General features: G+C 47.3%; 1 protein-coding gene across 5 annotated transcripts in view; it reads right to left on the bottom strand.

The window, feature by feature from the left end:
• The window catches only part of SNX30 (sorting nexin family member 30), a 118,615-nt gene extending 96,951 nt beyond the window's left edge, over positions 1-21,664 (bottom strand). Inside the window, exon 1 of one of the 5 annotated variants that reach the window (XM_045043953.1) lies at positions 21,200-21,664. In XM_045043953.1, coding sequence (XP_044899888.1) covers positions 21,200-21,355 — 156 coding nt within the window. In that variant the 5' untranslated portion in view covers positions 21,356-21,664. The remainder of the gene's footprint in view (positions 1-21,199) is intronic. The other 4 variants (XM_045043955.1, XM_023242574.2, XM_023242575.2 and 1 more) reach the window with 4 other exon arrangements.
• Between the last annotated feature and the right edge of the window lie 254 nt (positions 21,665-21,918).

Genomic DNA, 21,918 nt, shown 5'->3' with positions numbered 1-21,918 from the left:
TCCATTGGTCCTGACCAATGCAATAAAATGGGGGGAAAAATCTTATTTGAAAGGAAGCATTGAATTGCAAAATATATTAATCCCTTTTTTTTCTAAGTAGACAATGAACTGAAAAATGATTTGAAAGGTATTATGAAGTCAGTAAGGTGGCTAGATGCAAGATAAAATTACAAAAATCAATAGCTTTCCTACATACTGGCAGTAAGCTAGAAGAGAACAGCAACAATTTTGATTTTAAACCTTTATCTTTTAATTTTGGGGTAGGGGAAGAGAAACAGGAACCTGAAAAGCCCTGAAATGCATTAGACTGTCCCAAGAGGATTTGGCTATAAGCACCTAGAACAGTGCCAGACACTAGATAAATATTTGATGAATAAGTGAATGGAATATGAACTTCCTGATTAAGTCTGGTTCTTCTCGTCTATTTCCTTTGGGAGGGAATTCTCTTTTCATACCAAACGGAATAAAACTCTCTTCTCAAGGTATATAGCTCACATATCAAAAAGATTCCTCTTTTGCTTTTCAGCATCGTGTTGAATGAGCCAAGAGTAATTCACTTAGTCAAACAAAATAAAAATCAAATAAAAAGAGGAAATGAAAATGTCTACCATAATCAGATCATGGTAATAATCAGATCAATTGTAATGTAATATAACATAATTGTGAATATTTATTGTAGGCTATTTATTTGTTAAAGGTATCTACAATTTGGCCTTGGAGTCATACTTTATAAAAAATAATCCTAGCAAGGACTCAAGATTTTCTTTACCACAATTTATATACTCTCCTGAAGAACTGGGTCTATTTTTTCTGTTGTTTTGTAAAAATCCTTCATCATACAACCTTGCGGTAATAGAAAGCATTTTCCATTTCTTTCATCTTTTATTTTCTGAATATTCACACCACAAGATGCACCTATCCTTACCATCCGTATCTATCAATAATAGGCAAAGAATACTCTTTATAGTCATCTAAAACATGTTGCTCATATCAGTAATGAAAATCAGCTATGAGAATAGTTTTGGGGACCCATAATGCATAATCTCATTAAGTTAGCAGAAAAACCTTACGTGGTTCGCACTATTATTATTCCCAATTGATTGACAGGAAAACAGAAGTTCAGGGCAGGTAAGTTACTTGCTAGCAGTAAGTGACTGCATTAGGATTCCCTTGACTAACTCCAAAGGCTCCATTCTTTCTACTTAGCTGCACCTGCTTTGAACCTACATTACTCTAACATCTCCAACGTAAATTCTAAATTTCTTTACATAGAGTACCTCCTTGCTTTGGAAACAGGGGTAGCAAAAAAACTTTATCCACTCAGCTACTGGTAATACTATTTCTCATGATTAACAGATCCTCTTATCCACTTACTGCAAAATCATAAACCTATAGATAGATGTTTTCTTGATTCATATATAAATCAACAGCAAGACTTTTCCCTCAGCCTTATCATAATTTAACGACAAAGAAAGTTTAAAATGAACAGTATTGTGTTTTTGTTTGTTTTAAATTAAGCAGCAAACACACCAAGGTCAACACTTGAAAACATACTCATATATATGATACCGAAGCTGATCTTTGTAAAATGTAAACATTGCTTCCATAATTTATAATCTTGGGACGCCCTAATACATCTTTAATAAATGTGACCCTTTCCACTCAACACTTAGCACTGGACACAGCAAGGTCCAAGAGAATAAGAGTGATTTAAGAAAAACAAAACAAATAACGACAACAACAAAGGCAGTGGCTACCTTGTTCTTCAGAGTCAGCTGAAAGTGGAGATGTGACCATTTTGCTCAAACCATGGCATTTGAGACACACTTAGAAATCTGTAGCTGTGCATGTTAGCCCCAAATTTGGATTTCATTCTGTCTAAAAGCCTACACAGTCTAGTCTATCCATACTGTATAAGACAATTTCTAGGTTACTCAGAAAGTTTCACAGACCTAAATAATGAGCCATGTCTCCCCAGGAGTATTGGTTACACCAAGAGAATTAAGTCAACTCAATTGTACCACCTAACAAAGAGATGTCAGTCTCATCACTAACATAACCACCTCTCAGTACCACTTTTTCCATTTACACTTGCTTGAAAGTTGGCCATCCCTCTCTCTAGGAAGCTACAATGTCACCAAGATGACTGTGATCAGGGAAACTGGGAAGTACAAGAGCTCCCATCACTGGACAGAAAACACAACATCCCCTCCTCTTTCACTGAGACAGGCAATGGCCAGGGAAGCCCTTCTGGCAGGAGGGACAGAGGCAAGAGAGTGAAATGGGGGCCCAGGAAAGTCTGGACAGCCAGCGAAACAACAGTTGATCTGGACCAGGAAAGAAAAGACTTTCTTAACCCAGGAAAAAAAGGTAGCTCAAAAAACTGACTGGCCATCAGGAGAAAAGGGTAAAGATCACTCTGAGCTACTCTTCACGTGTATTTGATCAGAACAGATGAAAAACTACCAGAAAAGCATTATCTCTTTTATCCCTTCAGTTAACAGCTTAGCCTTATCCCTTTTAGGTGTTGAGTAGTTACAGTTCAGTTTTCAAGCAGTGACAACATCCACATCTACTCAACAGAACTACCAGTGACAGTTTCATTTTCTGTGTTTGAAATTGGATCTGGGTTAGTCAGGGGTTGGTTAGTCAAATTTTTCCTTTTTAATCAGTATCAACTATTACTAACCAAATTAGAAAGAGAGTAGGAGGCTTCTTTCTACTTTGGTCAAATAGCCTCCACGGGAGGATGACTACACTCTCAAAGGGTCAGAACGTGACCCTCTGAGAGGTAATGTTGCATCCTTCCAAGGTTAGTATGCACATTCACACCTACACTCATACACACACACGAACGATAGTAGACTACACAGTGTGTGTGTACCTTTTCTTTCTTTCCTTTTTTTTTACTTAAAATATCTTGCCATTGTTGCATATCAGTGTATATAAGGCTGCCTTATTTATTCCCTTTAACACTGCATTTTGTAAATTAACACAGTTTACAAATAGCTCCCTACTGATGCATATTTGGGCTCTTTCTTATCGCCTAATATCAGAAATAATATTGCAACAAATACCCTTATAAACACATCATTTAGCACATGTCCATTAACTGAGTCAACAAACATGTGAGTACCCACCCCATCCTACGCTTTGCTCACACCCTAAAATTCTAGCAATCAGCAAATCAGATAGAGTCCCTGCTCTCAAGGAGCTTAGAGCACAGTGTAGGAGATATACATGTCTGACAGCAAACTCCCACTGGGCGAATGAGAGGAACTGATCTCAACCTTGGCTATAAATTAGAACTACGTACAAAAACCTTTTCTTTAATGTTTATTTATTTTTGAAAGAGAAGAGTGTGTGTGCATGTGCACACACACACACGAGTGGGGGAGGGGCAGAGAAAGAGGGGGACAGAGGATCCAAAGCAGGCTCTGTGCTATCAGCACAGAACCCAACGTAGGGCTTGAACTCATGAACCATGAGATCATGACTTGAGCTGAAGTTGGATGCTTAACCGACTGACCCACCCAGGTGCCCCAAAAACCATTTTTAACAATATTGGTCTTGGGGCACCTGGGTGGCTCAGTCGGTCAAGCAACCAACTCTTGATTTTGGCTCAAGTCATGATCTCAAGGTGGGTTTGAGCCCGAGGCAGGGCTCTGTGCTGACAGCGTGGAGCCTACTCAGGATTCTCTCTCTCCCTCTCTCTCTGTGTCCCTCCCCCACTTGCATACTCTCTCAGCATACTGTCACTCGTGCTCACTCAAAATTAATAAACATTTAAAAAACAAACCAAAAAACCCACAAAAACAAGCAAAAAACAATACTGGTCTCTGGGCCATCCGAGATTCATTAGATCCAAATTTCTTGAGGTGAGGCCCAAACATCAGCATCATCTAAGAAGTCCTCTGATGATGTGAATGTTTAGTCAAGCCTGATAACCTTATTCTAAGACAGTGCCTCTCAATTTGTAATGTGCATACAAATAACTAAGGGATCATGTCAAAATGCAGATTCTGAGTCAGTAAGTCTTAAATTGGGCCTGAGATTCTGCATCTCCAATGAGCTCCCAGCTAATGTCAATGCCACTGGTCCACAGACCACACTTTGAGTACCAAGGTTCCACAGTAATAGTAAGAGACACAAACACAGTGGAGACAAGCGTGGCAAGGGTGGGCAAGTGAGAATTCCCACAACATGCCAGGCAGCTCATGAGTGAAACCATTTGGCAGGGACATCACGCCCTAGGAGAGGATCAGAGAGAGAAGCAGGTACCAAACACAGAAGGCCAGGGCTTGCACCATCACTGTGTAAGCAATGGGAGGTCGCCGCACGGCTTCAGAGATGGGAAATGACGCAACAACGCAGTATTTTTAGGAAGGTGAATTCAGGCTACAGTGGTCAGAAAAGAGTAGGCTGAGTAAAAGCAGGAAAATGAGATAAGATAATCATACATCTTAATTAGGATGTTGACTAGGACAATAGAAATGAAAACAGATATTAAAAAAAGACAGTGATGCTGCGTACAGGAAGGAGATACTTAAGAGGTGAGGCCAAGAAAGGTATGGTTTTAAGTACTCTTGCCACAGAGTGATTTTAAGGTGCTGAAAACAAGAATCCTAAAAATACTTGGGAAGATGACTTTGTAGCTAGACCAGAAGATTTGGGAATCCTAAACCCTGATGTGGTAGGGAAGTCCATCCAGAGATGGTACGGAAGGATAGCAACGGGCAGGGACCGTGACTGGGTGGACCCACAGTTGGAGTCGGAAGGAAAAAGAGGGGGGATTCAGAGAGGCAGGGGTAGACCAGGGAAGGACCAAGAGAGGACAGAATCAATTCATTCGGTACATATTTATTAAGCATCTGCTAAGTGCCAGGCATCACGCTAGGGAAATAACAGCAGTGAGCGGAATGAGACCCTGAGAAAAAAAAGAGAGTGAAGAAAAAAAGGAGGGGAGGTTGGTTAACATCATGAGTCACAGAAAATGGGCACTCAACCAGTGGTCTGGAAACCTGGGTCCTAACCTCAGTTCTGCCATGAGCTAGCTGGGTGACCCTGGTCTGACCAATCGCTTCTCTCTCAGGGCCACAATTTCAGGTGAAAAAAGACGGTCCTGGGTGGATGCCCTGCAGGGCCTCTGCAGCTCTAACTGCCTGGGACTCCACATCAGGAAAACAGCCTTTGCGGGTCTCTGCAGTAGCAAGCGGTAGGGGCAGACCTGGACCACAGACCTGGACACCGAGGCAAGAGGAGGCAGATGGCGAGGCAGATGGGAGAGGTGCGCAAAGACCGCTCATCCGAGGAGCCTGGCGGTGATGGGGAGAGTGAAGGCAGAAGCCAGCAAGCCTTGGGAAACTTCCCTAACAAGGGAGACTGGTATGGTGAGGACGAAGGCTGAAAAAGCTAGAAAGTGAAATGAGAGAAGAGACAGGAGCTAAGTAAGACACAGGAGAGATTGGTTTCATTCCCCCCTACACCTTCAGAGGAAATGCAACATGCAGTGCCTAGTATAATGCCTAATGTGCGTAAGTCCTCAGAAATCAGGGAGGGGGCTTGGGGAAGGATGCCAATTCTCTAGCAGTGATGGTGGTTAAGAAGAATGGGCTCTGAAGTCAGATAAAATCTGTTTTAAGATTTTTAAAGTCTTAAATATCTATCCCCAACATGGGGCTCTAACTCACAGCCCTAAGATCAAGAATCCCACACTCTTCACACTGAGCCAGCCAGGCGCCCAGACAGACCCAAGTTCCCAGCCCCACCTCTCTAGCTCTGTGACTTGGAACAAGTTACTTCTCCTCTCTACATTTTCCTGGCTGTCAAAGGGGACCAAGACAGTAGCTATAGCATAGGGGAATGCACGGAGATGATACAACAAGGCTCCCAACCAAAGTTAGCGTGCTGTAAATGTTAGCAGCGATTATAAGCATACCCTGCTGTTATCTCTGGGTGAAGGTGGAGATAACGGAGGAAACATATATGCTGGGCACCCTCTATGGGGAAGAGGCCAGAGCAAAGGGAAAAGAAAGTAGAAGCAAGGGTTAGAAAAATGAAAAACAGTCTCAAGCACACGTTAAACATGAAAGGCTGGGCATGGGGGGAGATCACATTGTTTTTCTAGAAACCAGGAATGCTAGAATGTTGACAGGGGATGCAGTAGCGTATTCCAGGCAAGCGCCACCATCAACCCAGACTGGAGAAGCAAGCCACAGGAAGCAGGCCTCATCACAAGCACACCCAAGGAATCCAATAGTCCTGACCTACAGCACTAAAATGGTAAGCGGTAATTTTAACAGGACCTGGAAACCTCTAAAGGAGATAGTCAGGGCCGGCTCCATGGCCGTGTGACCTGTGCTCCCACAGGACTCTGCACTCAGAGGGTTCTGCACTGGGTTTAATGCTCTGCTGTCACCATCTTGAAATTCTTTAAAAAAATTTTAACAAGGGGACAAGCATTTTAATTTTGCACTGGGTCCCACAAATTACTTAGCCAATCTTTGGATACACTAGTAAAGAACATTCACCGTATTAACATGTGCATAATAAAATCTAAACGCTGAAAAATCATAATTTCCCATTTCTATCAGACAGGAAAACAATTATTCAGATTCTCACTGAAATCCCAACATTGACCATTAAAAAGATAAAACCTGTAATAGGTAACCCAATGCCTCCTTCATTTTTTTTTTTAAGGTTTGTTTATTTATGGGGCACCTGGGTGGCTCAGTCAGTTAAGCGTCTGACTTCAGCTCAGGTCATGATCTCATGGTTTGTGAGTCTGAACCCCACACTGGGCTCTGCACAGACAGCTTAGAGCCTGGAGCCTGCTTCAGATTCTGTGTCTTCCTCTCCCTCTCTGACCCTCCCCTACTCACGCTCTGTCTCTCTCTCTCTCTCAAAAATAAACATTAAAAAAATTTTTAAATAATACGATAAAATAAAATAAAGTTTAATTATTTTGAGAGACAGAGAAAGCACAAGTGGGGGACGAGCAGAGACAGAGGGAGAGAAAAAAAATCCCAAGCAGAGCCCAATGCGGAGCTCGAACCCACGAACCATGAGATCAGTTCTTGAACCGAAGTCAAATGCTTAACCAACTGAGTCACTCAGGTGCCCCAATGCCTTCTTCAAACATGCTTTACTCTAGAATTTCTTCAACTCAAAAAATCACTCTGACTACCCTTGTGGCATTCCATGTATACCCCTATCATCATCTTAAACTGCCACGCTTCACTTGTGTCTCCTCTGCCTCCTTTCCTGGGCCTTGACTGCCTAAAGGTAAGGTCATCTTGTTCATCTAGGTATCCCCCAGGTATGACACACAATAGGCCCAAATAAGGCTCCGAGAAACGAACAAAAAGTCCAAGTGCCCTTCACAACTGCTGATACAAGTCACGAAATAAACAAGATTCGCTTGACCAGACAGTGCAGAGAAAGGCTGCTATGTTGCACTTTTTCAGCATAGTTGCTGATGCCAGCAGAATGACCACACACCCAGTTCCTCAGATCACACATCTGCCCTAATGAAATAGCCCTAAAGAAGGCCTAGGCTTCCATGTTTGCAATAAAACAGCTATTCCACAAACATGTTTATTCTAATTATAGACGTGTCCCAGACTAATGCCATTTCCAGAATTGAGATATCTTCATTCCCAAGGAACATGCCTTACACAGCGCACAGAACAGAGAAGTCACTCAAATGCTTGTAGAATAAATTCATCTTAGAACTTCAACTATGAATATGATTTATTGATTTCGGTAAGAAATCGGCTTTAAAAATATATATATACCCTCAATGGGGAAAGGACAGCCTTTTCAACAAATGATGCTGGGAAAACTGGAAATCCACATGTAAAAGAATAAAGTGGGACCCTCATTTTACACCATATACAAAAATTAATAGATTAAAATGGATTAAAGACCCACACCTAAGACCCCAAACTACAGAAATCCTAGAAGAAACGTAGGAGAAAATCCTCATGACATCGGATTTAGCAATGATTTCTTGGCTATGACACTAAAAACACAGGCAACAAAAGGAAAAATAGACAAGTGGGATTATAGCAAACTTTATTTTTTTTAATGTTTACTTATTTTTGAGAGAGAGAGAGAGACAGAGTACGAGCAGGGAAGGAGCAGAGAGAGAGGGAGACACAGAGTCTGAAGCAGGTTCCAGGCTCTGAGCTGTCAGCACAGAGCCTGACACAGGGCTTGAACTCACAAACCGTGAGATCATGACCTGAGTCGAAGTCCAATGCTTAACCAACTGAGCCACCCAGGCACCCCAGTTTATAGAAAACTTAAAAAAACTGGGCCAAAGACACAAAAGCAATCTGTGGAATGGGAGAAAATACTTACAAATCATGTACCTGATCAGGGTTAATATCCAGAATATAAAAAGAACTCGTATAAATCAACAATAAAAAGTCAAATAATCCAATATAAAAGTGAGCAAAGGACTTGAACAGCCATTTCTCCAAAGAAGATACGCAAATGGCCAGAAAGCATATGAAAAGATGCCGAGCAGCACTAACCATCAGAGAAATACAAATCAAACACAACTTCACATCCATTAGGATGCCTACTATCAAAATAACAAGTGTTGATGAGGATGTAGAGAAATTGGAACGTTTGTGCACTTTTGGGGGGGGGGGACTGTAAAATGGTGCACCTGCTATGGAAAACAGTATGAAAGTACCTTAAAAATTAAAAACACAATTACCATATAATCCAGCAATCCCACTTCTGGCTTTGTATTTAAAAAAAAAAAAAATGAAACCAGGATCTCAAAGAGATATTTATACATCCATGTCCACTGCAGAATTATTTACAAGAGCCAAGGTAGAAGCAAACTAAATGTCCACCAGAAGATGAATGGATAAAGAAATGTGACAGACCCATACAATGTAATGTTATTCAGTCTTTAAAAAGAAGAAAATCCTGTCACATGCTACAACATGGATGAACCTGGAGGACCTTATTCTAAGGAAACAAGCCAGTCACAAAAAGATAAATACTACACAATTCTATCTATATAAGGTGTCTAAGGGAGAGGTATCAAACTCATCAAGACAGAAAATAGAATGGTGGTTACCGGGAGTTGGGAGAGGGGGGAGATGGGAGTGTCTGCTAATGGGTATGATGAGGTATCTTTGGGGTGATGAATATTCTGGAATTAGAAAATGGTGACAGTTGCACAGCCTTGTGAATATATTAAACCACCACACTGTGTGTTTTTTAAAAAGTGGGTTTTATAGTCTGTGAATTATATCTCAGTTTTTCTTTTGAAAAGCATTTACACCTTAGGAAATCTACAGTTTTACTTTTTGACCTGTTTCTCTCAAAATCTGTTTTATTCTTGCCACGATGATTCAGCCAGTCGCTAAAGCTTCTGACTCGAGAGTCTCCCTTGTAAGTAGTCTTTTACTGTTTGCCCAGTACACCTCCTAGCTGCTCGGGGACCTTGTAGCTGGAGTGAGGGCTGACTTTCAGACTCTTTCCCCCCACGGTCGGACCTCTGGGCCAAGTCTGGCTCATCACAGTACTTCAGGCCGCTGGCCCAGTAGATTGGTCTCAGACTGGGGGTGTAACGCAAGCCAGGTCTCCCTGAGATTTTTCCCTGTGTGAGAGATTCACTCCCCCTCTGGAGGCACAGCTGTAAACTGTGAGGGATGGGAGCTGCCAGTTGCCCCATTTCCCTCCCTCACGGATAAAGCTGCTCTGAGAGCCTGACACGGACCCTTGGGAACATTCGGACCCAATTCCAGCTCATTTCTGTGGTTCAAGTGAGCCCGTCCACAGGCTGACCTTTTTGCTTATTAAGTTAGTGAGAGCTGGCTTTCTCTCATTTGCAAACAAAACTCCTGAGTAATACACTCCTTGAGATCAGTGAGTCAAAACTCCACTTAAACTGTCTCCTCCCCCAACCCTCTGCTGCCACAGTCTTCTCCCTGGACTACCAGCCTCTTGAGTCCACCGATCCTATCCCAGCTGGAGCTCAGTCACAGTGACCTAACAAGCGTGGCCCTGCACCTTCCCTGCTTAAGGGGCGCCTGGGTGGCGCAGTCGGTTAAGCGTCCGACTTCAGCCAGGTCACGATCTCGCGGTCCGTGAGTTCGAGCCCCGCGTCGGGCTCTGGGCTGATGGCTCAGAGCCTGGAGCCTGTTTCCGATTCTGTGTCTCCCTCTCTCTCTGCCCCTCCCCCGTTCATGCTCTGTCTCTCTCTGTCCCAAAAATAAATAAATGTTGAAAAAAAAAATTTTTTAAATACGACTGGCCTCCCCATCGCTCAGGATAAAGCCCTTCCTGTTTGCCATTATAGCCGGCCAGCTGCCCACTACCTACCTCTCGAGCCGCACTACTCAGCAGCCCTCTCACGGGCCACTCATGCAACCAGACGCTGCCAAGCTTTGGCACACGCTAGCTTTTCCGCCCGGGTTACTGTCCCTTCCTCTGTCCATTTGTAAAAGAACTACTTCTCCATTCTTCACCTCAGACATCATCTCCTTTAGAAAAGCCACCATCCCCCTAAGCATCCCTGTGTCTTACGTTCATCATAACTGTAGTCAAGACTGTCAGTGCCCCACCCGTATCTCCTGGCCCTGACCCGTTCAGTGCCCACTGGCCTGACTTCCAAGGGCCAGCACCTGCTCTTCCTGGCCTGACTGCCTCCCCTACTTTGCCCACCCATGGAGCAGACTGGAAAGTGCTTGGGGATTAAATGCCCAAACACCCCATCCATGGAGCGCTCAACCAACGACTGACAAGGTTACTGTCTGAAGACCCAGCTGCCTCACCCGGGTTGTGGGTAACGGAGGCGTGTGTTCGGTACAGGCTCCAAGGCTTCCCAGGATAACACCCAGCCGGGCTCAGTGGAAACCGGCTTGGTAGCTTACCTTTTACTGGTGCCTTCTGTTCCCTGTCTCACTTTCCTTTACCTCGCAAATAAACTACTGGCAGTTAAATCCTTTCTCAGGGTCAGCTTCTAAGGCAATACAAACACCGGGCATTTACGCGGTATTTACCGTGTGCCAGGCACTATTCTAAACACCCAATCTTCAGGACACCCCCATAAAATAACCCAAAATTTACCTAGGAGGACACTGAGGCATTACAAGGTTAAGAATTGTGCCCCAGGCCTCAGAGCTAGTAAATACATTTAGCATTTTTCACATTCTGTTGCAACCATCTCTTCTCCACTGGACCAAGAACCTCTCGAGGGAGGTTCCTACTTTTTTCATCTTTCTCAACGTCCTCAGCATCTAGCAGAGCTAGGCAGACAGGCACATGCTCGATAGATAAAGGTTTTTTAAAGTGCCTGCACCCTGCTACCCAAACACGCTGTTTCTCTTGCCTCTGTGTCTTTTCTCAAACAGGAGTCCTGAAACACCGTTTCTCATATCCCTCTTGCCCTTTTTTTTTTTTTTAAGCTTATTTATTTATTTTGAGGGGAGAAGTAGGCAGAGACAGAGGGAGAGAAAGAATTCCAAGCAGACTCTGCACTGTCAGCACAGAGCCCGAAGCGGGGCTTGAACCCACAAACCATGAGCTCATGACCTGAGTCGAAACCAAGAGTCAGAAGCTCAACCGACTGAGCCACCCAGGTGCCCCTTCTCTTGCCTTCGTCCACACACCCCCCTCCCAGACCACCCCTGCCACCACCACAGAACAGTAATTCTTGATTACTGCTCTGGCGGCCAAAATAAGGAATTCGGTGGGGCAAGGCTGACACCAGACAGCATATGACCCCTCTAGTATCTAGTAAACAAACCCCATTGCTCATACATGAATCAGCGCACCTTCGCCAAGCTGTTATTTCTGCATTTTCATACAAGACATCTGTCTTCTTCCCTGTAACCCTCACGAACAATGTTCACGTCTCCCCTATCCTACACCCTTCCCTTCACCCTGTGTTCCCCTCAAGCCACCACCCTTCTTATTACCAAACTACCACAACCCCCTGCCTTGCATTTGATTGTCGGTCTCCACGTCACCTTCTGCATCGTCCACTGGGGTTACGTGTCTATGTAATGAAGAAGAGCTTTCCAGAAGCAGCGTTTGTGCTAAGGCTTTCAAAGGCGGGGTTCAGACAACCCCTGTCCTGACTCCTGACCTCAGACTGCACCCTAGTCATCTCTCCACCTCCTGCTCACGCTTGCTCCCCAGTCCGTGTGCCCCTCTCCGGGAGGGCACCAGTCACCCCCACTGCACCAGAACAAGCCATCCTTAATGTCCTACTCTTTCCTCTTGCAGGCAACGGCCCCAACCTAAATCCCCGGCTAGCACTCCCACGACATCTTTCTCTGCCAGTCACTCCCCGTCCCCAGCGCTGACCGCACGTTCGCCCTCTCGAAAACCCTCCAGGGTTGGCTACTGCCTAAGAAATAAAAGCTAAGGGGTGGCCTGGGTGGCTCGGTCGGTTAAACATCCAGCTCTTGATTTCTGCTCAGATGGCTCAGGTCACGATCTCCCGGATCGTGAGCCCGAGCCCCGCATCTTCGGTCACCTCCTGACCAGTTTCCCTGCCTCCTCTCTCACTAATCCCCACTCTAGACCCTCAAAACCCATCCCAACACATGACTAGACTCAACCCAACTCCAGCGGGCACAGGTCTTTCTCATCTCAGGAGCTTTGCTCCAGCTACTCCCTCAGCCCGTGACGCTTTGCCCACTTAGACCAAAAAGGCTCCCCAAACTCCAAGGACCTCGTGAAGACACCACCTCTGCCACCATAGCTGATGCGTAGGCATACGCCCTGATGGTGGAGCTGACCAACAGGAACAGAGCACCGTAGCTGATGCACAGGACATCACCACAGAGCCCAACGCCGGGCTCAAAACCCATGAACTGCAAGATCGGACCGAGCTGAAGCCGGACGCTCAACCAACTGAGCCACCCAGGCGCCCCTCGGTCAACATTTTTCTGAAGTGTCAAGTGACAAACACAACTCAAAACAGTGTCAGTAAAAGGGAATCCGTGACCTTCTGGAACCAAGAGGCAGTGCTAGCTTCAGGCATTGCCAGCACAGGCGGATCCAGGACTCAGGGGGTCTTCAGGGCCTTTCCCCCTCTTTCTCTCCCAGCTCCACTTTCCTCTCTGGCCTCATTCTTCAGCGGGCACTCTCCACACTGCAGCAAACAGAGGTTCACGGGCTACCAGAAAGAGATGCTCTTTCCACCAGCACTCATCTGAGCAAAGACCCAAGAAAGACTGTTTGGCTCTGCTAGAGTCTCATGTCCACCAAGGAAGATATTTTGGTCAATGGAAGATACTGATGAAAGACCAGAGAGGCCAGTGTGTTTCCCCCTGCCCCCGACACCCCCCACACACTTTCCCTCTGGTTCAGATAAGCATCCCTGGCAGCAGCTGCTTCTCTCCAGGGTTATCCCCCTCTGTGGACCCCACTCTTGTTGAGCAGCCCCGCCACAGCTCTAGTTCCCACAGAAGCTCCTAGATTCTACACCACCTCCTCCCATTGACCCTCCGGCGCTGACCGTGACAGCAGTTTCCTTGCGGTTGCTTCTCTCCGGGTTAATCTCACCATCTTCTTGACTTCTCACGTTTTTCATCACTGATGTGATTAATTCCCTGGATTATAGGCTCTCGGCTGGAAACACCTAAGGGGACTTTCACCCTGACCTGACCACGACTGACACAGACATTGACAGAGAATGGGCAGAAACGCACAAGAAAATACGGAGAGTACAATACTTGGGGATAACCACCATCAGCACCTCACATTTATTAAAGGCTCACTACTTATCAGGCACTACTCTAGGCATGAACTCCCCAGATCTTCCTATCAACCTTGTGATACAGGTACTTCTGTTATCCCCTTTTTACAGATGACGACACGGAGGCTCAGAGAGGTTCACAAAGACTGTAGACAGGCAGAGCTGGGATTTGAACGCAGACAAGCTGGCTCTGGAGTGCCAAGCAAAGAGTATTTCAAGCAAGAGGGTACTCAACAGCGCAAGTGCAACCTGCCAAGAGGTCAGGATGGATAGGGACCGTGAAGCACTTACTGGATTTTGCGAGAAGGAAGTCACAAGGGGACTCGGCTAGTAAAGTCAGAAACCCGACAGCGGCAGGCTGAGGAGTTAGGAAGAGTAGCAGACCTTACTTTCAAAAAGTCTGTCTGTGAAGAGCAGTCACAAAACAGATCACGAAACGGGGAAAGAAAACAAAAGGCATCACGGCAAAGTTTTCTTTACTCCTGGTTTAAGAAGCAACGGTGACCTGAAGATGTTTATTAATGTTTATTTGTTTTTAAGAGAGAGAGAGAGAGAGAGAGAGAGAGAGACAGAACATGAGCCAGGGAGGGGCAGAGAGAGAGGGAGACACAGAATCCGAAGCAGGCTCCAGGCTCAGAGCTGTCAGCACGGAGCCGGACGCGGTGCTTGAACTCACAAACCGTGAGATCATCGCTGGTGCTGAAGTCCGAGGCTTAACCGACTGAGCCATCCAGGCGCCCTGAGTATGTTTATTGATAGAATGAGCCAGGTGAGAGGGAATGTGAAGACACAGAAATGGGTGAGGATGATGAACGGAGCGAGGTCTCAGAGAGGCCAGAGGGGGCGGGCCATACAGTCCAGGGGTGCCTTAGAATCCCTTCTACAGCGACTGGGGCAACCAAGAAACAATGGCTACGGATTCACATCATTTCACAGTCTGGAAAAAGGAAGTTCTTTTATGGTGGCTTCTGTCTTCTCATCAGCAGAATGGGAGGGTAGAATGGGGGGAGGGGGAGGTGTGAGGAACAGAGAAAAGCGTCAGATCAGCCATGGCACAGAACGGGAGCCTCTGTGGAAAGAAAGGAGTGCCCAGCACCACTGAGGCCCCAGTTGTGGTTAAAACCAGTGAATTTACACTGGCAGCAATTCTCAAGGTGCAGGAAAAGATCTGAAGCAATGGAATGATCCAGACTGGGTATAAAAGGAGGAGAGAAGGGAGTCGAAGAAAGGAAGTGGAGGGAGTAACTGATGAGAGGAGCCACCCCATCTAAAGGAGGGAGGTGAGGGACACCTGGCTGGCTCGGTCAGAAGAGCAGGTGACTCTTTATCTCAGGGTCATGAGTTCAAGCTCCATGTGGGATGTAGAGATTACTTAAATAAAAAATAAAAATACAAAATAAAGGAGGGAGGGAAGTACAAGTGGTCAGAGAACAGGTGCAGGCAGTAATGACCAACTGAGGGGACGGTAAGGCAAGAGAAGATATCTGATGGCATTATCTCTGAGCCCGAACCGTTCTGGGCATTATAGCGCAAGGCTGTGGCCAGGGAGAGGGCAACTGAATTGAAAAAGAGGTGAAGGTGGGTGCAGATTCAAGTCAAGAAGCTGATAGTTTTGTAGCTTTGAACAGAGTCACCGTGAGGTGAGGGCATGACTTGAGAAGACAGTGACTTGGGGTCTAGAGATTTTAATGAAGAAGAATGAAAGGCCGGCAAGTTAGAAATGACAGGGAAGAAAAAGGTCGTGGAAGGCCTATAACGGACATTTGTTTCTGCTTGCCTCACATTCCTTTGTTCCTCCTTCTGTTAGCAGCCTCCTGATCCTGCTTTGGTAACCACCTCCATCCTCCCCAGGCACACATGGGGCTTCTAAAATACTAGTAATATTCTTGTGGGTGCCTGGCTGGCTCCGTTGGTAGAGTGTGCAACTCTTGATCTCAGGGTTGTGAGTTCGAGCCCCACATTAGGTGTAGAGATTACTTAAAAATAAAATCTTTAGAAATAAATAAATAAGGGGCACCTGAGTGGCTCGGTCGGTTAAGCATCCTACTTCAGCTCAGGTCATGATCTCACAGTCCATGAGTTCAAGCCCCATGTCAGGCTCTGTGCTGACAGCTTGGAGCCTGGAGCCTGCTTCAGATTCTGTGTCTCCCTCTCTCTCTGCACCACCCCACTCCCCCACTCATGCTTTGTCTGTCAAAAATAAATAAATGTTAAAAAAAATTTTTTAAATAAATAAAATAAAATAAAATAAAATAAAATAAAATAAAATAAAATAAAATACTAGTGATATTCTCTTAATCTGGGGGGTAGGAACATGAGTGTTTATTGTTCTTTAAACCGTAGAGATACATTTTATTCTTCAAACCATATGGATACATTTTATATACTTTGCATGTACATTTCACAGTTCAAACAAACAGACCTACCAAAAACTTCCCTTCTCCTCTCTCCAAAGATGAGGACCTGGTGCAGGTCTGGGTATCAGAGTTACAGAGCTTGGTTTCGGCACTTACCCGATTTAGACCCATGAGACAGCAGCCCAGGGCTTTTGCTGGAGCCCTCAGCAAAGAGGTGCTCTCTTTCTGCTGAAGTTGTGAAGCTTATTTGTAGAAGGTATCCCTTCACTAGCTTGAGAATAAAACTAACACAGAAGAAAGCGGAGCCAAGAGATGGGGTGACAGATTCCCAATATCATTTGAATACCTAGTTCCAGCCACTCCTGAAGCCAAAATACCTGGGGCTTTTCAAAAACATAAGCCAGGAGGCTTTTTTTGTTTTTTTTCCCCCTTCGGCCAGTTTGCACTTGGTTTATGTCCTTTTAACTAAAAGGAAATGAATTTAGTGGATGAGCCAAATAAAGGATTCTCAATTCAACAGCCTGTGTGAGCCTTTTCAACATGTAAGTCAAATCATGTCCCTCCTTCTGCTGGAGACACTGCAATGGCACTCAAAGTAAAGGCCTGTTCTCAGGGTGACCTATGAGGCCCTACACAGTCCGGACCCTTCCCCTCTCTGCTGTCGGCCAACTCTCCACTGTTCACTCTGCCCCAGCCACACTGGCTTCTGGGCTCTTCCAGTCCACACTAGGCAGATGCCTTCAAGACTTTGCTTTGGCTGTTCCTTCCACCTAAAAGGACACTCCTCCAGATATCCACTCGCTAACTCCATCCCTCATCTCCTCCAAGTCTCTACTCAAATCTCAAGTTCTCAGTAAAGCCTCTCCAAATCCCCCTCCCACAGCCAGTGATCCTGACTCCCCTCATCCTACTTTTTCTCCCTCCCGTAGCATTCTTTATATAACATAGTATAGAGTCACAAAAAGTACCCCATGAGGGCAGCGGTATTCACTGGTTGACTCATCTCAAGTTCCTGGAACAGTGCCTATCTCATAGTAGGTCCTCAAATACGTGAATGAACAAATAAAATGACATGAGCCTCCAGGGAGCAGAGCTTGGTTTATAAAAGGCAGTGGAGGGGCACCTGGGTGGCTCAGTTGGCTAAGCGTTCAACTTCAGCTCAGGTCATGATCTCATGGTTCATGAGTCTGAGCGCCGCATCAGGCTCTGTGCTGACAGCTCAGAGCCTGGAGCCTGCTTCGGATTCTGTGTCTGCCTCTCTCTCTCGGCCCCGACCCCACTTATGCTCTCTCTCTCAAAAATAAATAAATGTTTAAAAAAATTTTTTTTTTTTTTAATTTTTTTTTTTTCAACGTTTATTTATTTTGGGGACAGAGAGAGACAGAGCATGAACCGGGGAGGGGCAGAGAGAGAGGGAGACACAGAATCAGAAACAGGCTCTAGGCTCTGAGCCATCAGCCCAGAGCCTGACGCGGGGCTCGAACTCCCAGACCGCGAGATCGTGACCTGGCTGAAGTCGGACGCTTAACCGACTGCGCCACCCAGGCGCCCCTAAAAAAATTTTTTAATTAAAAAAAAGGGCAGTGGAGAGAAAGGAAACTGACCTCCATCTCCTGATCCTGATATAAGTGGAGTACAGGAGGAAAAGACAGCTGCATTTTGAAGACTTTGGCAGAAGCAGTAACCTAAGAGGGCAGGAAGTAGGCAGAAGAGTTCAGTGAAGAGGTTGAGGATGTGGGAAGGGTTGTTAACCACAGCTGGGGCTTGAGCGGGCTTGGTGTTAAGTTCTGGGAGGCACGCAGGAGTTGGAGGCTGAGTCAGGGGAGAAGTAGCCCAGAGTGGTTTGCAGATGAAAGTAAAAAAGCGAGGCAGGTCAAGTGGTTTATTTACATTTTAGGAGGAGATGAAGGATGTGGTGACAGAAGGCCTGGTGAGTTCAGCTGGCATGAAAAGAATTCACGCAACCCTGGGAAGATAGGAAGGATTCCCCCGTAGCTCCAAGGTCTGGATGATTTTCAAAGGCAGTGGATGAAAAGGGCATATTTGGTTGCTGCTCCTTCTCAACCAAGCATCCCAGATGCCACTCAGTAGCGTCTGCTGGACCGAGACACAAGACTTCCCTGTGCTTGGCAACATCCTGGGCCCACAGAAAGCAATTCTCCTCCGCATAATACAATAACCCTGCACCACGAGCAGCCTGTCAAACCCTCGTTCTCCAATCCCAGAACTGACTCTGAACCAGGCATCCAGGGTCACGATGCACTGTCCAAAAAGGCAAGAAAACAGGTTTCTTTTCAAAGGCCGATCACAGCACTCAGCTTTCCTACCTGTCCTCCAATGACCCGCATGCTGCCTGGGCAAGAGAAAGCAGGGCGAAGAGAAGCCTTCCTTCCACTGGTCCTGACTCACCTCTGTTGCATGCTAGCTTCTCTCTACAGAAGTTTCTCCAGAGTTGCTAGAACACACATGCACGCCAAGATTCAAGGAAAATATTACTTCCAGTCAGAGAAAGAAATTACATTACTCAGCCTCCAAGGAAAAGTGGCTTACTATAAATCAGGCCCTTGGGAGTGATGTCATTTTGATGCTTCTTACAGCTGTATGGAGACTTATTAAATATTCAATAATTAATAATAATGGCTTCAAGACTGTCTTCTCATAGAACTGGAAGCCAGGAGTAATTAGACTTGGGCCTGACTTCCTGCCCACCAACAAGACCTTGGTGGTACAGGGCATTTGTCCTCCCAGTATTTATTAGTAAAATGCCCATATTTCTGAGACAAGTGTCCTCCAAGAGTGGATCGCTAAGCAAATGTTTAAAATAGCCATTAGTGGGGGCACCTAGCTGCCCCAGTAAAAAAGAGCCATGTGACTCTTGATCTCAAGGTCATGAGTTCAAGCCCTACGTTGGGTATCGCAATTAGTAAATAATAATAAATTTTAAAAACCTTTAAAATAAATAACTAAAATAGCGATCAGTGTCATCCAGCATTCAAGATAGCCAGATAATCCCTGTCTCCTGATATATTTTTTAAAGATTTTGTTTATTTTTTTTAGTTGAGAGAGGCATAGAAAGAGAGAATGTGAGGCGTGTGCACACATGGGGGCAAGACAGAGGCAGAGGGAGAGAGAGAATCCCAAACAGACCCCACGCCCAGCACAGAGCCGGACACAGGACTTGATCCCACAACCCTGAGGTCATGACCCGAGCCAAAACCCAAAGTCAGATGCTCAACGGACTGAGTCACCCAGGGACCCCTACCTCCTATATTTATACCCTCTTCCCACTTTGTACTAGCAGTGTGATCAATAGAATACGGCAGAATTATGTCACTTCCAAGATTAGATCATACAAGAGTATAGCTTGAGTCTTGGGATCACTTGCTCTCTTGGACCACTTTCTCTGGGGGAAAACTAGCTGCCACGGCAAGCCGCCCTATAAAGAGGAACTAAGGCCTGTCAACAGCCAAGTGAATGAGCCTGGAAGCTGATCCTCCCCCAACCCAATCTTCAGATGACCCCAGCCCTGGTCAACGCCTTGACTGCTACCTCAAAAGAGACCGGAGTCAGAACCACCCAGCTCAGCTGCTCCTGGATGACATGACACTATTGACCCACGCAAACTATCTGCGGGTGCTAAATTTTGGCGTAATTTGTTACACAGCAACAGACAATTAATTCACCATCCTGAGAAGGAAATCAGAAGGTTTAACTTCGTATCCTACATGCACACATGCATGCAGGAACAATTTGTCTTTAAGAGAGCAACAAATTATTCTTTCAGTCATTTGACAATTACTTATTGAACGTCAAATACGGGCAAGGTATTTCCAAGCAACATAGCTCTTCATACAGTTTGTCATCTATAAAATAAAGAGAAATAATCACAAGGAACCCCCTCCCCCACAACACACACCTCAACCTGCTCAATTCATTGGTTTAATTAGCTTTTTAAGTCTTTTTGCTCCTCATGCTCTACTCCCCACTCCTGGCTTTCATAAACTCTTTCAGGAAGGTACATCAAGTCCCCCTCCATAGCCATTTTGAGTGCTCAGTGCACTAATACTCATTTTTATTGTATCACATGCCCTCCCATCTACGGGGGAAAGAGGTCCCCTCTGATTGCATTTAACATTGGGACAAGGAGGAATTCATTCAGTATTTTACTGGGAGGAGGGAGTCCTGATCACAAGTGTTGAGAACAATTCTAATTTCTGCATATCGGTGAGTAGGTGGCCACAGCAGCGCTGAGAGAATCACAGCTCAAGTCCTGGTCACAGCTGAAATGGCCATGGGGCAGGGGGTCATGGGGATGCCGCCCCTCGCCCTTCGCCGTACTCTGCTGTCTCTCAAAGCAGCAGGATTATTATGCCGCTCTAAGAATATCAGGAGCTTCCTTCTGCACAAAGAAGGTCAAAGGGCGAGCTTTCCTTCCATCAACCACAAAAAACGGGCCTCTGACAAAACTAAACAGTGTGGAAGGCCGTGCGAGGTGAAAGAAAGAGCCCCGGACAGAAAACCACAGCGAGACTCTCCCCACCCGCCGGCCGGGGTCTGAGTCAGGTGACTCCTCGGGGCACACAGCAAACCTAAACAAAGATCACTCCCCACATGACAGAGCGTGAGGAGGACGACTCGGGCAGCAAGACCAACGCTGCCGCTCCCACCAGGGAAAACCATTAACTCTTGCTTCTTTGCAGAGCCAGAAAAGTAGGGGAGCTACAAGTCACCCGGCAGCTCAGCCTTCGCGGACGCACCGGGACGAACTCGGGACCCCATCCCAGGGCACACGCGCCGGGCACTGCACACCCGCCACTGGCCGCACCACGCGGCCAGGACCCCTCCCCTCCAGCTGTCACCCGCGCTCGCGACCCGTCACGGCGGGGCATGCCCGCCCCCTCCTGCCGCCCCCCCTGCGGCTACGACCCCGCGGGGGCGGCCGGGAGGGACGATTTTCCGATGGCTCTGGGGAGCCAGGGAACGCCCGCCCCCGGGCACGGGCGCCAGGGTGGGCGCGGCCCGGGGCCCGGAGGGAGAGCTCCGGGTCCACCATCCCCCGCGAGAGCGAAACGCGCCTCCCGGTCCCCAGCCCCGCGCGCCCCACCTTGTCGCCGAAGCTGCGGGCCATCAGCAGGTCCGGGCTGGGCGTGCTGTCGCCGCCCACGGCCTCCTCGCTGCTGGAGCCGGCCAGCGGGTGCGGCATGTCGAGCAGGGAGTGGGGCCCGGTGGACGGCAGGCCCTTGGGGGGCCCGCCCGACATGGCGCGCACGGCTCGGGACGCGCCGCCGCCGCTTCCTCCTGTGCCCGCCGCGGCGGGCTTCCCCGGCGCCCGCGCCCAGGCCCCGCTCGGCCGCGGTCGGTCGGAGGCCCTGCACCGGCCGGGCTGAGAACCACCCCCGCCGCCGCCGCCGCCGCCCGCCGGCTCGTGTCTACCCGCGAGGCTCCGGGCCCGGCTGCGCTGGGCTGGGCTGCTCCGCGCCGCGCGCCCCCGCTCCGCGCCCGAGCCCGCCGCGGTTCGCTCGCACCTTGGCCGGGGGCGCCCAGCCAGCTCCGCCACGCCGCCCAGCCCGCTCGCGGCCCCGCCCCCGCGGCGCCTCGGCCTGCCCGGGAGGAGGGGAGGGAGGAGGGGAGGAGGGAAGGAGGGAGGACGATGAGGCGCGCCCGAAGCTCCGCCCCCGCCCGCCGCCCGCAGGAAGTGCGCCCTGAGCCCTCGGCCGCTGTCCTCCGCGTGGCCACCCTTGCCTCCAAGAGGCTACCCTGTGGAGGCTGCGCGCGGCCCCCGGACAAATATTTAACGGAAATCAGAGGTGGAAAAAGACGTTG

This window comes from Felis catus, chromosome D4 (assembly GCF_018350175.1).
Source record: "Felis catus isolate Fca126 chromosome D4, F.catus_Fca126_mat1.0, whole genome shotgun sequence".
NCBI classification, from domain to species: domain Eukaryota; kingdom Metazoa; phylum Chordata; class Mammalia; order Carnivora; family Felidae; genus Felis; species Felis catus.
The sequence above is the reverse complement of the archived record's forward strand: the minus strand, read 5'-3'. Positions and strand labels throughout refer to the sequence as shown.